The sequence below is a fragment of the Papio anubis genome, chromosome 3, assembly GCF_008728515.1.
Source record: "Papio anubis isolate 15944 chromosome 3, Panubis1.0, whole genome shotgun sequence".
Taxonomy (NCBI): Eukaryota; Metazoa; Chordata; class Mammalia; order Primates; family Cercopithecidae; genus Papio; species Papio anubis.
This window is the reverse complement of record NC_044978.1, coordinates 79,029,826-79,047,218: the sequence shown is the minus strand read 5'-3', so window position 1 is coordinate 79,047,218 and position 17,393 is coordinate 79,029,826. Positions and strand designations below refer to the sequence as shown.

General features: G+C 41.9%; 1 protein-coding gene across 2 annotated transcripts in view; it reads right to left on the bottom strand.

Moving 5' to 3' along the window:
- Positions 1-5,324: 5,324 nt before the first annotated feature.
- ELOVL6 (ELOVL fatty acid elongase 6) overlaps positions 5,325-17,393 on the bottom strand; it is a 153,135-nt gene continuing 141,066 nt past the window's right edge. The window contains exon 5 of one of the 2 annotated variants that reach the window (XM_017958964.3): positions 5,325-11,260. In XM_017958964.3, coding sequence (XP_017814453.1) covers positions 10,836-11,260 — 425 coding nt within the window. In that variant the 3' untranslated portion in view covers positions 5,325-10,835. The remainder of the gene's footprint in view (positions 11,261-17,393) is intronic. The other variant, XM_031664356.1, reaches the window with a different exon arrangement.

Genomic DNA, 17,393 nt, shown 5'->3' with positions numbered 1-17,393 from the left:
CAACAGTATTGGAAGATGGAAACTTGAATAGGTGATTAGGCCATGAGGGTTTTGCCCTTATGAATGGATTAGTGTTATTATTGTGGGAGTGGGTTAGTTATCCAGTGAGTGGGTTTCTGATAGAAGGATGAGTTCTGCCCACCTCTCTCTCTCCTCCGTAACCCCCACCTCTCTCTCTCTCTCTCTCTCTCTCTCTCTCTCACCTTTCCACCTTCTACCATGGGATAATGCAGCAAGAAGCCCTTGCCAGATGCAGGTCCCTTGACGTTGGACTTCCCAGCCTCCAGAACTATAGGAAGTAAATCTCCATTTTTTTAATAAATGATCCAGTATTAGATGTTCTGTTATAACAGCACAAAATGTATTAAGAGATATGCTAAGGGCTTTACAAGTATTATCTAATTTAATCATCATAATAACTCTATACAGTAGGTACTATTTATTTATTATTTATTTATTTATTCGAGATGGAGTCTTGTTCTTCTCGCCCAGTCTGGAGTGCAATGGCGTGATCTTGGCTCACTGTAGCCTCCGCTTCCTGGGTTCAAGAGATTCTCCTGCCTCAGCCTCCCGAATAGCTGGGATTACAGGTCCCCACCACCACAGCCAGATACTTTTTGTACTTTTAGTAGAGATGGGGTTTCACCATATTGGCCAGGCTGGTCTCGAACTCCTGACTTCAGGTGATCCACCTGCCTTGGCCTCCCAAAGTGCTGGGATTACAGGCGTGAGCCACCACGCCTGGCCTGCAGTAGGTATCATTATTATTGCATACATGAGGAAATTGAGACACAGAAGGGGCAAATAACCATCCCCAAGCAGATGGCAGTTAAACTCCAGAGCCTATGTTCTGAAGTCTTAGACAAGAACTTTTGCTAATCACAGTCACAATATTACAGAAGATTGTAAAATTTCCAGTGGAATAAGCAAATAGTCATAATCCAATGGGTCAAAACACACTTCTGCCTGTTTAAAAGTAGAAAATGGAAAATCACAAGGAATTTCTCAACACACACACAGACATTCATGCAGACATACACACTAAACACACAGACATATGGAGAAGATAGAGATCTATTATGGTACCTACAACCATATGCTAAAATATATTTATCCTTTCGACAAATATTTAGCCTTCTACAGGGGCCTGGAATTTCTGGAGAGAACAGACAAACTTGATTCCAATCCTACAGAGCTTGTAATCTGTAGAAGACGACAGATGTTGAATAGACAGTACACAAATAACTAGGTATATATTTACTGAGGTCAAAGTCTCATGAAGTAGAAAAGCACAGTGCTCTGACAACATACCAGGGAGCTCCAGCCTGTACTTCCCAGGAAGAGGAAGTGGGCACGTGTATAGCCATGAATCAGAAGTGGAGAAAATCCACGTAATTATTGTGATTTTCTGCAGTTTGATCTTTCGATTCAAAAAACTGATTTTCACAGGAAAGGCAAGGACTTGTGTTAAGTATTTTTGTACTTTGTTATTTCTTTACATATGTAGCATGGTGGCTGGGTTGAATTTAAGTGGCTCTCAAGGACGTCCGCGCCTGTGGTGGGGCAGGTAACAGGGAACCCTAAGGAGATCTAGGGCTTCTAGAAAAGGAACTCACTTCTGCTGGGCCCAGATATGTCTGAGCAAGTCCGGGAAGCTGGTGTGGTGGCCACAGGTCTATTTGCAGTGGGGCTGAGGAAGTTCCAGAAAGGGCATTCCTCCATGGGGAAGAAGGTAATAGGTCTGATGAGTTCAAAACCTGAGGGAAGCTTTGACCCATGCAGGGGAGGAAGTCGAGATTCTGCCGCAGCACAGTAGCCATTCCGCGAATCTCTCCCCCGGCCCCCCGGATGCATGTCTGGCTCTTGAGTCGAGGGGGGCCAGCTTTCTCCCACAGAATGTATTATTAAGAGAAAAGGGACATCTTGCCCCACTGCAGAGCAGAGGAACCGTTGCCTTTCTGGGAGAAGGGGGATGCCTGCTGAGACTTGCTGAACCTGGCTGTGCACAGCGATTTCAGGGCCCATTGGAGAGATGCAACAGCAGCTGCGCCTGGCAGGGGTGGGAGGCTGGGAGGTGGGGTGTGGGTGACCACGTAAAAGAAATGCCGGGTAGAGGCTGCGAGACTTAATCTGGCAATTTCCAGAATTAGATGCAAGGGACTTGGCAGGAAGTCAGAGGTCCTACATCAGTGGGAGCTACAAACCAGCAAGCAAGCAAGAAGGAAGGAAGGAAGGAAGGAAGGAAGGAAGGAAGGAAGGAAGGAAGGAAGGAAGGAAGGGAGGAAGGGAGGAAGGGAGGGAGGGAGGGAGGGAGGGATTAAATTGTCTCTGTAAACTGAGGGGTCCTAGGGAAACTTAGGTTAGACGTGAATGAACAAATGAGTTGTTATGGCGGCCTAAGTCTACTGGAAAGCTCAGTAGATTTATTTATGTTCTATCGATTTAATTATTCTAAAACTAAGTTGAAATTAGAACTGCTTCTAATTCAGAAAAAGCGCTTGTTTTGCAAAAAAGCTCTGGTGTTTTATAGTAACTCATATGTAACTGTGAGCAGTAGAGGATGAAGGAATAGTGAACCCTGTTTTTCTTTTCTTCGTAGAGAGATATTAACAGCCTTAGCAAATACTCACTGGAGTTTTCACAAATAAAACATAGCAGAGAAATACCCAGGGGGATAGGTTTTCCCTCTAGTATGAAAGGAATTAGTGTAGTCAATAGAAAAGGAAGCTGTGTGTGAAACCCCAGAGTGTAGCACAGGGTTTTCACCCAGGGAAGTGGGGGCTGAAAATACCAAAGATGACAGAATCCAGTGGTGAGACGGTGGCGTGTCAGGAGCGGGCTGTGGTATGTGTGTAACCCTTAGGCTGCCATGGTGCTTTCATAGTGTGTGTGTATGATTTTCCCCAAATAAATACATACTCTGTGATGCATAATAAGGCAAAATCCCAAAGGTTCCTTCCTTCAACTGTTATATAGATGAAAACAATGAAAAGCAGTTAAACATAAAATGGATATAGGTTAGGCGTGGTGGCTGATGCCTGTAATCCCAACACTTTGGGAGGCCAAGGTGGGAGGATAGCTTGAGCCTAGGAGTTTGAGACCAGCCTAGGCAATATAAGGAGACCAGTCTCTACAGAGTGGCGTGCCTGTGGTCCCAGCTACTGGAGAGGCTGAGGTTGCAGGGAAACGTGATCGCACCACTGCAATCCAGCCTAGGTGACAGAGCGAGACCTGGTCTCAAAAAAGAAATAATAAACAAACAAAATGGATATAAAAAATATAAAAGGGATAAAATGGGATAATTAGGTAACAGTCTCTTTTAGTTCAGTAGCGTCCAATCTTTCCTGACCTAGAGCTTCTCGTCTTGCCTGGAGTCCTTTGCTTAGTGAGATGGTGCTACAGTCAGAGGGCACATGTGTAATTCTAGACGTGTGTGTATCTAGTTTTGTGAGGCTGGGGGGACACAATATAGCCCCTCCTCCTCCACACACACACTGTGGAAGTCCCTGCACTCAGCTGGGTCTCCCAATTTGGTCTCAGGGAGCAGTGTGTGGTAATAACCGAGACCCTGTCCCAGACCTACCAAGGCTGGAGATTAATCAGCTACAGACCAACCAGTGGGGAGCTGTTTCAGTTATTTTAACTGTATTTGTCTTGCCTATTGATTTAGAACACCCACCTCCATTCATTTATTCTAAAAAAAAAAATTTAAAAAAAACGAGCCAGGAGTGGTTACATTTCCAAAATACTAGTATTGTGAGCCCATTTTTGTTCTTTTGTAGGAACATGCTCTATTATATCTTGGTCTTGGAGTTCTGTAAGTACAGCATTTTTGTTGGCCAGACAGTGATCTGTTTGTATGTTTTAATGTATGCTTTATTAATTTCTGAACTAAAGAAAAATTGTGAGACATGTAACAGAAGCTACATGATGGCATGGTCATCTGTGTTAGGTTTCTGGGACTTTGGTAACAAAACAGGAACGCTCCCTGAAGTCTGCTTTTCCTCCCCCTCCCCATCCCTTTTTGAAGTTAATAAAAACACTTTGTGGGCAGGATGGGATTTTTCCCCATTTGACCCTAAGTTAAGAAAATACATTAAATAGATTGCAAAGTTCCATTTTAACAACTCTGAGATGTGAAAAGAGGCAATAATTTGGCCGTGAGAAACCTGCACAAATAAGGGTTTCTTGGGTTTTAAATATAAACGCCATAGGGACATTGCTTTTGTACACATTGTAACGATGCGCCAAAAAGTCATGAAGAATGACAAACTATTTCACCTATCAAATATGCAATAGAACTTTCCAGAACACTAGAATTTGAAGGCTAGATTATTTAGGGATCGGGGAGTGGATGAATTGGATTACTCCTGCTAGTAGCTGGCAGGCGTGTGAGTAACTCACTGCGTCATTAACTAAGAAGGAGCTGCTGTACCCATTATTTTCCCTAGCATATATTTCACCCTGAGACGCTCTGTCCAATGACATGGCAAAGGTCAGTACCAAGTATTAGCATTTTATTCATTTATACTCTCATTCTTTTCAAAAGATTGAATGGCTGCAGCAAAATCCAGCTAAGATGATGTCCAAATCTCATTCCTTCCACTTCTGTAACACTGGATCTAACAAGCACATTTTCCTCATCTATAAAAATGGAGATTCAATTTAGACTGTCTGCCCCATTACGGCTGCTCTGGTGGCCGGGCACAGTGGCTCACGCCTGTAATCCAGCACTTTGGGAGGCCGAGGCAGGCAGATCACAAGGTCAGGAGTTCGAGACCAGCCTGACCAACATGGTGAAACTCTGTCTCTACTAAAAATACAAAAATTAGCCAGGCATGGTTGTGTGTCCCTGTAATCCCAGCTACTCAGGAGGCTGAGGCAGAAGACTCGCTTGAACCCGGGAGGCAGAGGTTACAGTGAGCTGAGATCTTGCCACTGCACTCCAGCCTGGGGGACAGAGCCCGACTCCATCTAAAAAAAAAAAAACAAAATAACAACAACAACAAAACAAACAAAAAAACACTGCTCTGGTGAACCAACAGAGGTAGAAAGCATGTGAATTGTAAAATGCTCTATCAATGAATGAAAGGCATTACTGAAGGGCTGGACATCTTATGGACATTTAGTCAGTAGTAGTTGAGGGCTACAGCATCTTTGGGCTCTACTAGAAAGTGAGGAGTTTTAGTGACTCATCTCTGTGCCCTGCGCCTATGGGTGTAAAGGGTGGAAATGGCATATCTGAATATTTGAGGAACCCTTAGTGTCCTAGATGTCCCATTCAAATTGCCCAGAGTAAGAGAGAAAACAGAAACACAGTTTGATTTTAAATCAAAAGTTATGATTTTATTTTTAATTTTAATACACCAGGAAAAAATATTTTTTTTAATGTCGTGAAATAAGCACTTGAAAATAACAACTTCAACATTGCTGTGATTTGCTCTGTGAGGCTTATATGGGTGGGCTTCCATATGAACATAGGCTCTGAGGTCCCCAAGAAGCTGAATCTTCCAGTGGTTTTCAAGATAGCAGCAAGCAACCTCCTGCCTCAATATGCCCAGACAGGCAGACCTGTTTGAAACGAATATGACCAGGGAGGACTATTAGGCTACTTCTGTGACCTTCTTGGTTTTTGTCGATTGAAATAAAGTCTCAAGTGCTACTAAGCATTGGGAAAGTAACAGCATTTAAATACCAACGTGAGTCAGAACCCTTCACGTCCGGCCCGAATGGGTTATAAATGTGGCTCGACCCTGACTTATGGGACCAGTTCTTAATTTAACCAGTTACTTCAGAAGAGGTTAGTACAATGCAGTTGTGGGTTTGGACGTCCAGTGAAATATATCTTACCGTGAGACTTTTGCCTGCCCAGCCTAAAATCAAAATGCCATTTTTGAGACCTCCCAAGCCCCACTCACGAATGTGCTCCCACTGTCCATCTAACTTCTAGAACAACTTCCACATCACTTCCTTTAAAAAGTGTCATTCAGGAGGAAGGGAAGCCTGAGAATTCTCCCCTGCCGTCTGTGAGCCCTGAATTGTCAAAGTCTCTGAGGATGAGGAAAATAACTTGATGATTCAACAGGTTTGTGTCTGTTCTTCAATGCTCTGTGCAGGTGCACTCTACTGGCCTCTTCAGCCATGAGTTGTGCCATATGGCTCACAGATGTTTATAACTGGAGTCTGCCACAACAGCATCCAAGAAAATGCCGTGACTGCACTGACACTTGTTTTGTGTAAGTCTTGGATACCAGCATACAGAGCTGTTGGCTCATTGGCACACTCGGACCTACCCCTTCATACTGATTGTCAGAACAAAATAGGGCATTGTGATTTCATCAGCTCTCACTTTAATGTGTATACACCACTGGCCAAATGTGGTGGTGGATCTTGGCAGAGTCTCTTCCTGATGGCAATGAGTCTGAGGCACAAAGAATCAGGTGTTGTATAGAAAAGACACAGAAAGACGTTTTAAAAGCTGTGGGAGACAATGACTCACAGCACGAACATAGGCCTTACGATCATCCTAAATTGAGAGCAAGGTATTTATTACCGAAAACAGAGACTAGAGAAAGACACTACATTTGACTACTGGGACGTTCTGGGCGCTCATAAAACTTTGACATGGTATTATTTTTCACGATGGAAACTTTTAAGGAAATAAGTGTTTACAAGAGGTGGACATGGACCATGCTTATACAACTTAAAGCTCTGAACTCTGAGAGGCAGAGTTCTCCACTCTCCTCATAGCCTCTTGAATCAGACCTTGGCCAATCCAGTTACTCTGTTAAAGAATCATTAAGCAACCCCCCACCCCCAGCAAAAAAAAAAAAAAAAGCCCTCAGAATATGCCCTAGCTGCCTCGGTTGTGTGACACACACATGGTCTCTCAGTAGAGGCTGTACTATCAGAATAAAGAAAAAATAGTAACTTAAGCATCTTGTCTCTCCCAGGTAATTCAGAATCTGGGACTATGGCCAGACTTCCGAAACATTCTATTCTAGCATCACTCTACTCCAGGAGCTTTGTTACTCTGATGTGACAGGCTTTACCTTATGAAGATGCTACATCTGATTTAAAAAGACATTCTGGGCCAGGCACGGTGGCTCACGCCTGTAATCACAGCACTTTGGGAGACCAAGGCGGGTGGATCACTTGAGGTCAGGAGTTTGAGACCAGCCTGGCCAACATGGTGAAACACTGTCTCTACTAAAAATACAAAAATTAGCTGGGGGTGGTGGTGGGCACCTGTAACCTCAGCTACTTGGGAGGCTGAGGCAGGAGAATTGCTGGAACCTGGGAGGTGGAGGTTGCAGTGAGTCGAGATCGCGCCACTGCACTCCTGCCTGGGAAACAAGAGCAAAACTCTGTCTCAAAAAAAAAAAAAAAAAGAAAGAAAGAAAAGAAAAAAAGACATTCCGTGGGTCTCTTTCTGTTCTCCTAGGGTCCCACTGTCTTTCCCATCAATTCTACAAAGCCCACTCATACGAAGTTTCTAACTCAGTCCAGATACATTAGTCTCTTTTCTAATCAGTTTCTTTACATAAGCAGAGAGGTGGAGAAGCGAGGGGATATAATCAAGCCTTTCTTTTCCCTCTAGCAATGTACATATACAGCATTACCTCTTCTCCCCTTACTTTTGTAGTGGAGCATAATTAGAAGGATGGGAGTAAGTGACTTTGAAGAACAACTTCAATCTGTGGTTTTAATTTGGTACTTTGGCCTTCCATTAGATGTAATATGGTAGTTACTCTTTTCCCATAAGCAACACTAGAAGGTCACATAAACCCCCTGCTTTATGAATAGAGCACTTCTCACTAGAACTTCATTGCAAACTCATGGGCTTGGGTTGATGCTCAGACCTAGCGTATGAAATTGTGTGTGTGTGAAATAAAGGATTTTTTTAGTCCAAGAACAATGTTTTCACCATAGTAGGATTGGGATGCAGTGGAAAATCTTCAATAGAAAGATAATCTATTGCAGCATAGTGGGGCAGCTATAAAAACCTGCCTGCCCAAGTTTTTCTGGAATGTTAACTGACAGCAGGATTATCTATGTGGCAGTCAATTCTCTGGTAGGTTTCAGATTTGTCATGGGCCAGTGATCCAGCCTCATATCTTGATATGATTAAAGCAGCTAAGCTGAGATGTTAAAAACAGTGCATTGAACCTATACTACCAAAATTTCGTTTTGTTTTGTTTTTTTTTTAAAAAAAATGTGGCTTTTTTCCTCCCATGATAAACATTGGAAATGCCTTTAGATATATTTAGCTAATTTTAAAACTATTAAGACATTCACCCTGTAAACAAAAATTCCAAATTATTTTACAAGTAAAGACAAACATGAACCTAATACCAAGATGAAAGTGCTTTGGAAGCATCATTCAGAGTCTTTTTAAGGTTTATGCTCACTTCCATATTCTAACCTGCATTAAGAGATCTGTAATAAATCACTGAATTAAATAATTAAATCAACCAGATGAGCCTCCAATGGGTCTTTCAATTAAACTCAAGTCAATTGTTATGTGGCCTTCTCCTCATTTTAATTATTCTCATTTTCTGTTATAAGGAAAAAAGGCTTATTGCACGGTATCATGTATTTGCGAAGCTCAAAATAACATTTGCATCCTAAGCATCTATTAGTTCTTATAACAGGACCTGTCTTTTCAGCTCATGTCAGATTTTGCATAATTTATAATACATTCCTCCATCAATTGTGTCTCATCTATGAACCAACTTCAAGACATTATAGACCACTCACAATCATTTAACACAGATGTAACAGCTTTCCTCCCCTGCGCTGCCCCCCCTCCCCATTTCTTCCAGTCATGACTTGGTTTGCATGGATTCTTTGTTCACTGCTCAAACCATTCACACAGAATGGAATAAAACTTTATTCTTTTTAAATTCCACACATAAACGAGGTGCTGAAAAAGCCCTTGCCATCTCTGACAGAAAAGCAGAGCAGCTCTGTTTCATGAACGACAGCACAATTAAAGCTAAAATAATATAAAAATAATTTGAAAAAATCCCTTTTACTGTACACTCTCAAAGCAAGAAAGAGAAACAACAGTTTTTTTTTTTTTTTTTTTTTTTTTTTTTTTTCTGCTAGCCAGAAAATGTGTTTCTATTCATTTGGGCCTTGAAGTTCAGTGTACCCCACATGTGTGTGTGTATGCGTGGCTATGTGCATGGAATCTATGCAGTGTAGAAGCCCCTAATCTTTTCATCTAGTTTGCCTAATCATTAAGCTACTTAACCAATTATAACACTATTATGTCACATTGAACCACTTTACATAATTGCTTCCTTGAAATACTAGGAACATTGACACATGTATTTGGCTTGTAAAGGACTGAAGTATTACAGATAATATTATCCAGTTTTTTTTTTTTTTTTAAAGAATATGGCTCTTAATAAATTGATTTTGAGTTCCAGAGCGAAAGTCCCTTCTAAAACATTTCTGAAGCTGACTTGAAGCAGGGTGAGTATCTTCTGATTTGGCCAAAGATATGACAAGTGTTTCATATCACTTAAAATTTGAGGGATAAGTGTTATAGGGGGCCCTTTGTTGTCAACTGTTTTCAGCCAAACTTGCCTTGAAGTTTGTTGTAGTATTGCCACTCAGCCAGCAGAGGGCACTTTACACACCTCTACATTGCTTGGGGAGCAAATGCAGATGATGCAGAAACACAGTGTTCCCCCAGTATCAGGAACAGCCCTGTGATTTCCTTTTGGAATTCACAAAAATATTGAAAATATACGCGGTACTATGTTTCATTTGGAAAGTTATGAGTGTGTGCGAAGTCAAACAGGGAGGGGCATACACACCGTTTATCTCTCGGATTGATCTTCGGCTCACCTCTTTTCCCACTGCCTTTCTCCCTTTTCTAGCTCACTGTGGTCCTGGGCCGGGCCTTTTTACAAATACTACACAACCTGTTTTCACATTGTTTGGTCAAGTGTTTATCTTTTCGATTCTGTATTTACTCTTCTGTTCAAAAGCCCGGGGCAACTGAACAAAAGGATAATGTTTCATATCTCATTTAAGAGTGAAAATTACAGTTCAACTATCAGAAATGCTCTGGGATGGAGCTGCCCCCATGGGACCTGGGCTGCACTGTTTCCATCCTCCCAGGAAGAACCTTGGGGAAGTATTTGCCCCCTTTGGTTTTGGCAAACTCACTAGCCTGAGGCTATGCAGTGAAGATGAAGTTAGTTGAAATATAGTTGTTTACATCTGTTTTCATAAAGATGATTAAGACATCTTTTCTCATGGGGGCTACAGCAGCTGACATTTCTTAAACAGGCTTTAGTTTCTACAAAAGCATTATTGTTCTAGACATACACCCTGTGTCTCTTTCATTTTTATCTTTTCTATTGGCTCCAGTTTAGTGTCCATAAAGTTAGAAAGGATTGTGTGTGTGTGTGCTCGCAGTTTCTAGAGTAAAAATCTTTCATCTTAGAGAAATGTGACACTTAGTAAATACATTTTTTTCCTATGTGTTAATAGCCTTTGTTTGCCTTTGATTAGTCTCCTCTGCCTCTGGCTTGCTTTTGTTCTCCCTTGTCCTAGAGTTGACAGATAAAGAGGGAATGGGGTCTTCCAGCAGCAGTGCTTGGAGATGGAGGTGCACTCAGTGAGTCCTCACCCTAAAAGGATCATAAACTTACTGGGTTAAATCAACCTAATTATCCCTAAGCTGCCTTGGGTTTTGTGTTTGCTCATGTTTTGTTTTGTTTTAGCTGCACCACGTGTGATTCCTTGTGCCATTTTCTTTTGTCTATTATTTTTCTTGATGACCCTGAGCTATGGCTTCCTCCTCAGTTCCAACACTATTCAGCTTTCGTTGTTTTCCTCATTTTGCCGATGTAGGCCTCAAAGAAGAAATGGCAGAAGAGCACAAGGTAGCTGAGGTACATGAGTGAGGACCAGAAGATGTTCTGAAAGTGAGAGTGACACTGGTCATGCTGCATCCAGTAGAAGACCAGGTAGTTAATCACACAGCCCATCAGCATCTGAGTGATCTGGGACAAGGTGATGAACATGGCAAACTTCCGGGAGACTCGGAAACCTGCCGCCCGCAAGGCATAGTAAGAGTACATCACGGCGTGCACGCTATAGTTCATAGTCATGAACCAACCTCCCCCGGCAACCATGTCTTTGTAGGAGTACCAAGAGTACAGGAGCACAGTGATGTGGTGATACCAGTGCAGGAAGATCAGCTTCTGCTTCCTCAGAACAATGAATATTGTATCTCCTGAAAGACAAAGGGGAAGAAGGTACGTGAGATCCTTGACCACCAATAATGATGACTTACAGTTTTATAAGAGGGTAGACATCCTGAGCTAGGACTGGAGGGTTACATGGATGGGATTAGAACCCATGACTGGTACTTACTAGTTCTGTGACCCTGGACAAGTTACTTGTCCTCACTATTTCTAGTTTCCTCGTCTATATAAATGGTGATAATTTAAAAGAGTAGCATGGAATTGCCTGAGGATTAAGTGGATAATCAGCATGGCCCTCTTCACACACAGTCAGCAAGCAGCAAATGTTTCTTTCAAGGTATTTCACACAAAATCTTATCCATCATTGATCTGGAAGGGACATTAACAACTATGTTGCCAACTCCCAACTCAACTATACATCTTAGGAAATATCACCTGGAGGGGACCGGTGACTTGTCTTAGATCATTTATCAATCAAAAGAAACGCACTGGAACTCAAGTGCCCAGCAAAATGTTCTAAGGCCTCTCTAGAATAGTAAAACCATAATTTTTCTTTGGTACATGACAAAAGGTGCCCCTCAAACACATGTTCTTGTGAGCTCCCTGTAAATTACGAAGCCTTGCCAAATGGCAGTGAGAAAAGTAAAATCTAAACAAAAGACAGACAGAAAAAGGGGGACAAACGTCCTCTTCTATACACATTCGCTGACAAGAGTAATAGGAATATTTTATACCAGTGAATCAAGTGAGGAGAAATTGAAAATAACAGTTTTCATTTTATAGAATTAACTGAAAAGCTTTCCAGGATCTATCAAAATTTCGTCTAACAATATCCCTTTGAAGGAAAAGACCATAGCTTCTGAGGCAGGGAATTTATATTACGAAAGCTAGAATTATGCTGAGGTGGGTAGAGGCTATGTATCTGCAATGCTTCACTGAAAAGTCTCAGGGCTCTGAAAATAGACTGTAGAACATTTATGTAAAATTGGATGAAGAGCAAGCCCAGTGAAAAATACACCCAATTACATTATCGAGTAAGAGAATAAGGGAAGATACACTAGGATGCGGGACAGAAACAGGCTAATGCAGGTGAATGCATCTTTCTCCTTCCTATCTCTGTGGTTATAACACATGGGAAAAATTGACATCCTTCATGACGTTTGGTGAACTCAAACCTGGCTTCTTTTTGTGTAAAAACAAGAGTTAGAAGGTTCTTTTAATTTTTTATTTGTTTTTGAGATAGGGTCTCGCCCTGTCACCTACATGCCATCACAGCTCACTGAAGACTTGATCTCCTGGGTTCAAATAATCCTCCCACTGCAGCCTCAGGAGTAGCTAGGACTGCAGGCACGTGCCACCAAGCCCAGCTGATTAAAAAAAACTTTTTTAGTAGAGATGAGGTCTTGAACTCCTGAGCTCAAGCTATCTGCTGGCCTCAGCCTCCTAAAGTGCTGGGACTATAGGCCTGAGCCACCGTGCCTGGCCCTGGATCTTCTTCTTCTTCTGAAATTTAATTAAGCGCAAAAAAAGCTAGTACTTATTCCTGCCTTATCCCTCATGTACTTCACAGATGGCCTAAAACGCTTGCACCAGGCAAGGTCAAAGCATGCTGGGCTATGGGGAAAGACTTCTAAGGTTCTAATGACAGTGGCTGGAAGGATACAGATGGTGCCCCATTCCATTCATTAGGAGAGCTATTAGTTTATTTTCCTACTAAACTGTTAAATAGTATTATTTCTTATTTGTTTACAATAGAAAAAGAAAGTTGGCTGGGTGCTGTGGCTCACGCCTGTCATCCCAGCACTTTGGAAGGCCGAGGCAGGGGGGGATCACTTGAGGTCAGGAGTTCGAGACCAGCCTGGCCAACATGGTGAAACCCCATCTCTACTAAAAATACAAAAATTAGGTTGGCACGGTGGCTCACACCTGTAATACCAGCACTTTGGGAGCCCGAGGTGGGCGGATCACAACGTCAGGAGATTGAGACCATACTGGCTAACATGGTGAAACCTTGTCTCTACTGTAAAGCAAAAAAAAAAAAAAAAAAAAAAACAAAAAAAAAAAGTAGCCAGGGGTGGTGGCGGGCACCTGTTAGTCCCAGCTACTCTGGAGGCTGAGGCAGGAGAATGGCATGAACCCGGGAGGCGGAGCTTGCAGTGAGCCGAGATTGCGCCACTGCACTCCAGCCTGGGCGACAGAGTGAGACATAAGACTCCATCTCAAAAAAATAAATAAATAAATAAAAAATAAAATAAAAAATTAGCTGAGCATGGTGGCAGCCACCTGTAATCCCAGCTACTCAGGAGTCTGAGGCAGGAGAATCACTTGAACCCGGGAGGCAGAGGTTGCAGTGAGCCAAGATCACGCCATTGTACTCTAGCCCGGATGACAGGGCGAGACTCCATCTCAAAAAATAAACAAATAGGAAAGTTGTCAGTTGTCATATTTCTGAACTTACTATCAAATTTTTGTTGAAGTCATCTTCTCTCTTGCAAGATGCCTGATTTTTATGGTGTCTATAAATGTCAGGCAGGCTAACAATGATGGATGCTGATGGTAACACTCACACTTAAGGGACAAAACTGGTGTCAGGAGACCTGGGGTCTACTTCTCAGTGTTAAACTGTGCTATTTTTGTGTGCCTGTCAGAGAGCCACCGTTTCTGTATAACTACTACTCTGTGCCTCCAATCCCTCTGTCGACAATAACGTAGACACAATCAATTCCAGCTACCTTTGTTCATAGTGTAAAGAAGGTAGATGTCTAAGAAACTGTATGTTTAAAACAAATTGAGTCATTCATAATTGAATAGATGCTTTTATGAGTCTGTTAGCATTAACTAAAATATAAATCCCCATACAATTCCAAACACATTATAATAAATTTGTCATAAAGTGATATGCATTTCATCCTAATTCTTTAGTTTAACTCTATCATCACTTTTATATTAAAATCTTACTGTCTAAAGAATGATTAAGAAAAACCATATTAGAATGGGCCAGTGTGGGATGGAAGGTGGAAGGTACAATTCTGGAGTTAAGAACGGCTTTGTGTTTCTCCTGTCTGGAGGTGAGGGTATATCTCAGGTTTATCTGAGACACACTGGGTGTTTCTAGTTACTTTAGGGAGTGGAGTGGAGTGGACGGGTAGGAGGGGAGAAAACATGTCCCAAAATTTCAATGACAAAATTAACTTAAATTTGCTTAGGAGTTCTTTCCAGAACACATATGCGGGATGGTGGGTGCAGGAATGAAACTGAGCGTCTCGCAGCAATGGCTCTGGAGCTGATCAGTAATACCATTCAATGCTCTATCAGGGTTACTATCCCCAAGACTGCTGACCCAAAGAGTGGTAGTTTCCCTCAAGCAGGGGGAACTGGTGGGGCTCCAGAAGAGCTAACCGAGTCCTCGCACGGTTTTGGATATGGCAGCTGAGATGCATCAGTCATGCCGCTCTAGCAGGTACAAATTATTTTTCCTCTGGGGAAACCACATAATGTCACATTTAATTTGTCATGAGCCAGAGTCATGCCAAGTGAAGGTAATTTCAGGCTTTCCAGAAGCTATGGAGTGACCCAGAAATGTTAACTATCAGAGGAACTGTGCATTTGAGTTGGTCAATCTTTCTTGTTCAAATGTCCTGTTGGCATAACGGGAAGGATGCTGGCCAAGTACAAGCAATGGGACTTTAGACTCTTGGATGTTTCAGTCATGTCATTTTAGCTACCTCCTGGCTCATGTTCTCTTTATCATGATTTCTCTAACCTTTGGTCCAATTATTATCATGGAAGAGTCAGCTTTCAGGCAGGGCATGGTGTTCCTTATACCCAAGTGTCCCTTCTTAACTACACCTTTGCAGCTGCAGGAAAAGCAACAAGCATTTGGAAATCCCCAGGGTGTTCTTGGCCACCAAGAGACACAGAGAGGCTACTCTGTGTGTGTGGTTTGTGACACACAGCTGAGTCCCTCTTCCCAGAGCTAGCTAGAGTGCTGCTGAGTCAGAGCTTCAAAAACAATGACATGCTCAACTGAGCAAGGACCTGGGCTCACAGCAGATGTTTCCAAGTTCTAACAAAACAAAATCTCAGCAGGTTTTAATATAATCCAAATAGTAGGTGCTCAAAGATTTGGCACACAAAGCAGGTTAGTGGCTCTCTTCCTCTCACTTGTTCTAGTGGCCTGCAACCCCATAATTCACTGAAATGAGCACACGGTTTTCTGCTGAAACAGAAAGCTCTTCTTGCTATTTATTAAGAGTTTAGTGAAGGGGGAGTTAGTGTGGAATGAGAAGCATTTCAGTTGGGGAAGATGCAAAAGTTCTGGAAGTTGATGGAGTGATGGTTGCTCAACAATCTGAACAGTGTGTATATTTTACTGCAATTTAAAACAAGAGTTTGAGTTTGTGGGAGCTGGGGGGATACAGTTTCAGTATTGTACATGGAAGAACTGTTTTTTTCCTCATAAGATCTTTTCCTTTTGATGCTCATAAGAGAGTCCAGAGTCTTAGAACATTGAAAGGTAAAACTTGGGACCTAAAAATAAGAAAAGTTCTAAATAATCGAAATGGGTAAATCTCTCTTAACTCAATAGTGGAGACAAGATTTCCCAACTACATAAACTGGAAAGAAATTTAACGTCCAAAATGCATGGGAAAAAAAAGTCATCCAGGCAAACATGTTGACTACGTAAAGACCTAGGTCTGCTTGTCTTGGAGACACTTGCACTGATTTTGGACCTGTTTTGAGTCAGCAGTTAACCTCTGAATGGCCATTGTCAGAGGAGCTCCAGAGTATTTGAAGAACAATATCCTATATTTTAAAATGTAAAAAAAAAAAAAAAAAAAAAAAAAAAAATTCAGGACATGAAAATTATCTCTATAAAGCGTTTGAAACTATATGAAGAATTTATGTTACTAATTAGCCTCATTAAAAACTACATCAAGATTAGAATATTATTTTTCCCAACACTTCAATCTCATATTTTAACTACAGAAGGATCAATTATTGGATAATCCACAAAGGACTACTACAAGTTTTTGTGATGAATGAGTCCTTTCCAGGGAAAGGGATTATCATGCCAGCGGCACACCACTCCTGTTGACTGCAAATAGGAGACTGGACTATGGCTCCTTTGGGGCTCAAGAGGGAAAACTCTGTTCAATTACAATGTCCGCCATGAGGCTGAGGGGAGTGGACATTTGGGCCTGGATTAAATTAAGACAGGTGATATTAAGATCATCAGCATCAACACAACCAAGATAGAAGATGAAAACATGAATACCTCTGGTTGCTACACTAATAGGTCTTCTCTAGGAACCCTAAAAGTCAGGAGGACAGAGAGCATAGGTCTGATTATGTCTTTAAAGGAAATTCATCACTATAGATAGCTTGAGGTGGCATTTCAATAAATTATTCCTCCAAAAGGTAGAAAGGACTATGTTTGTTCTCAAGCACCTCAAATACAGCTGCATGTAACTCAGAACACAACACAGACAAGTATTCCTTGCAGGCAAAAGGCATTTCTAGAAGAAAACACTGAGGCTGCTTCTTTGCGATCTGAGGCTTAAAGGTCAGACATATCATACCATTTCTTATTAAAAAAAAAAATCTGGGGGGGAGGTAGTAAAAGGTAGAAATTGTTGAAGCGTTCAGGGGTAGCATTCAGGGGAACTCACATGTTTCATGCATTTACTACATTTCTGTAGCTGTAGTCAGGCCTTTGTCAAAAAAGATAGGGGATTAATAAGGTTATTAAATAGCATAAAAGTCAGAGGGATATATTTCTCAACTAAAATAATTCAAACTTTAATAATGTGTAAATTTATTTTAAAGAAAAAAAGCCACAGCCGGGCACAGTAGCTCATGCCTGTAATCCCAGCACTTTAGAGGCCAAGGAGGGCTGATTACCTGAGGTCAGGAGTTCAAATCCAGACTGGCCAACATGGTGAAAACCCTGTCTCTACTAAAAATACAAAAATTAGCCAGGTGCTGTGGCACACACCTGTAATCTCAGCTACTCGGGAGGCTGAGGCACGAGAATCGTTTGAACCCGGGACGCGAAGGTTGCAGTGAGCTGAGATAGCACCACTGCACTCCAGCCCAGGCAACACAGTGAGACTCTGTCTCAGTGGGGAGAAAAAAGAGTCACAAAACCCCAAGAGTAAA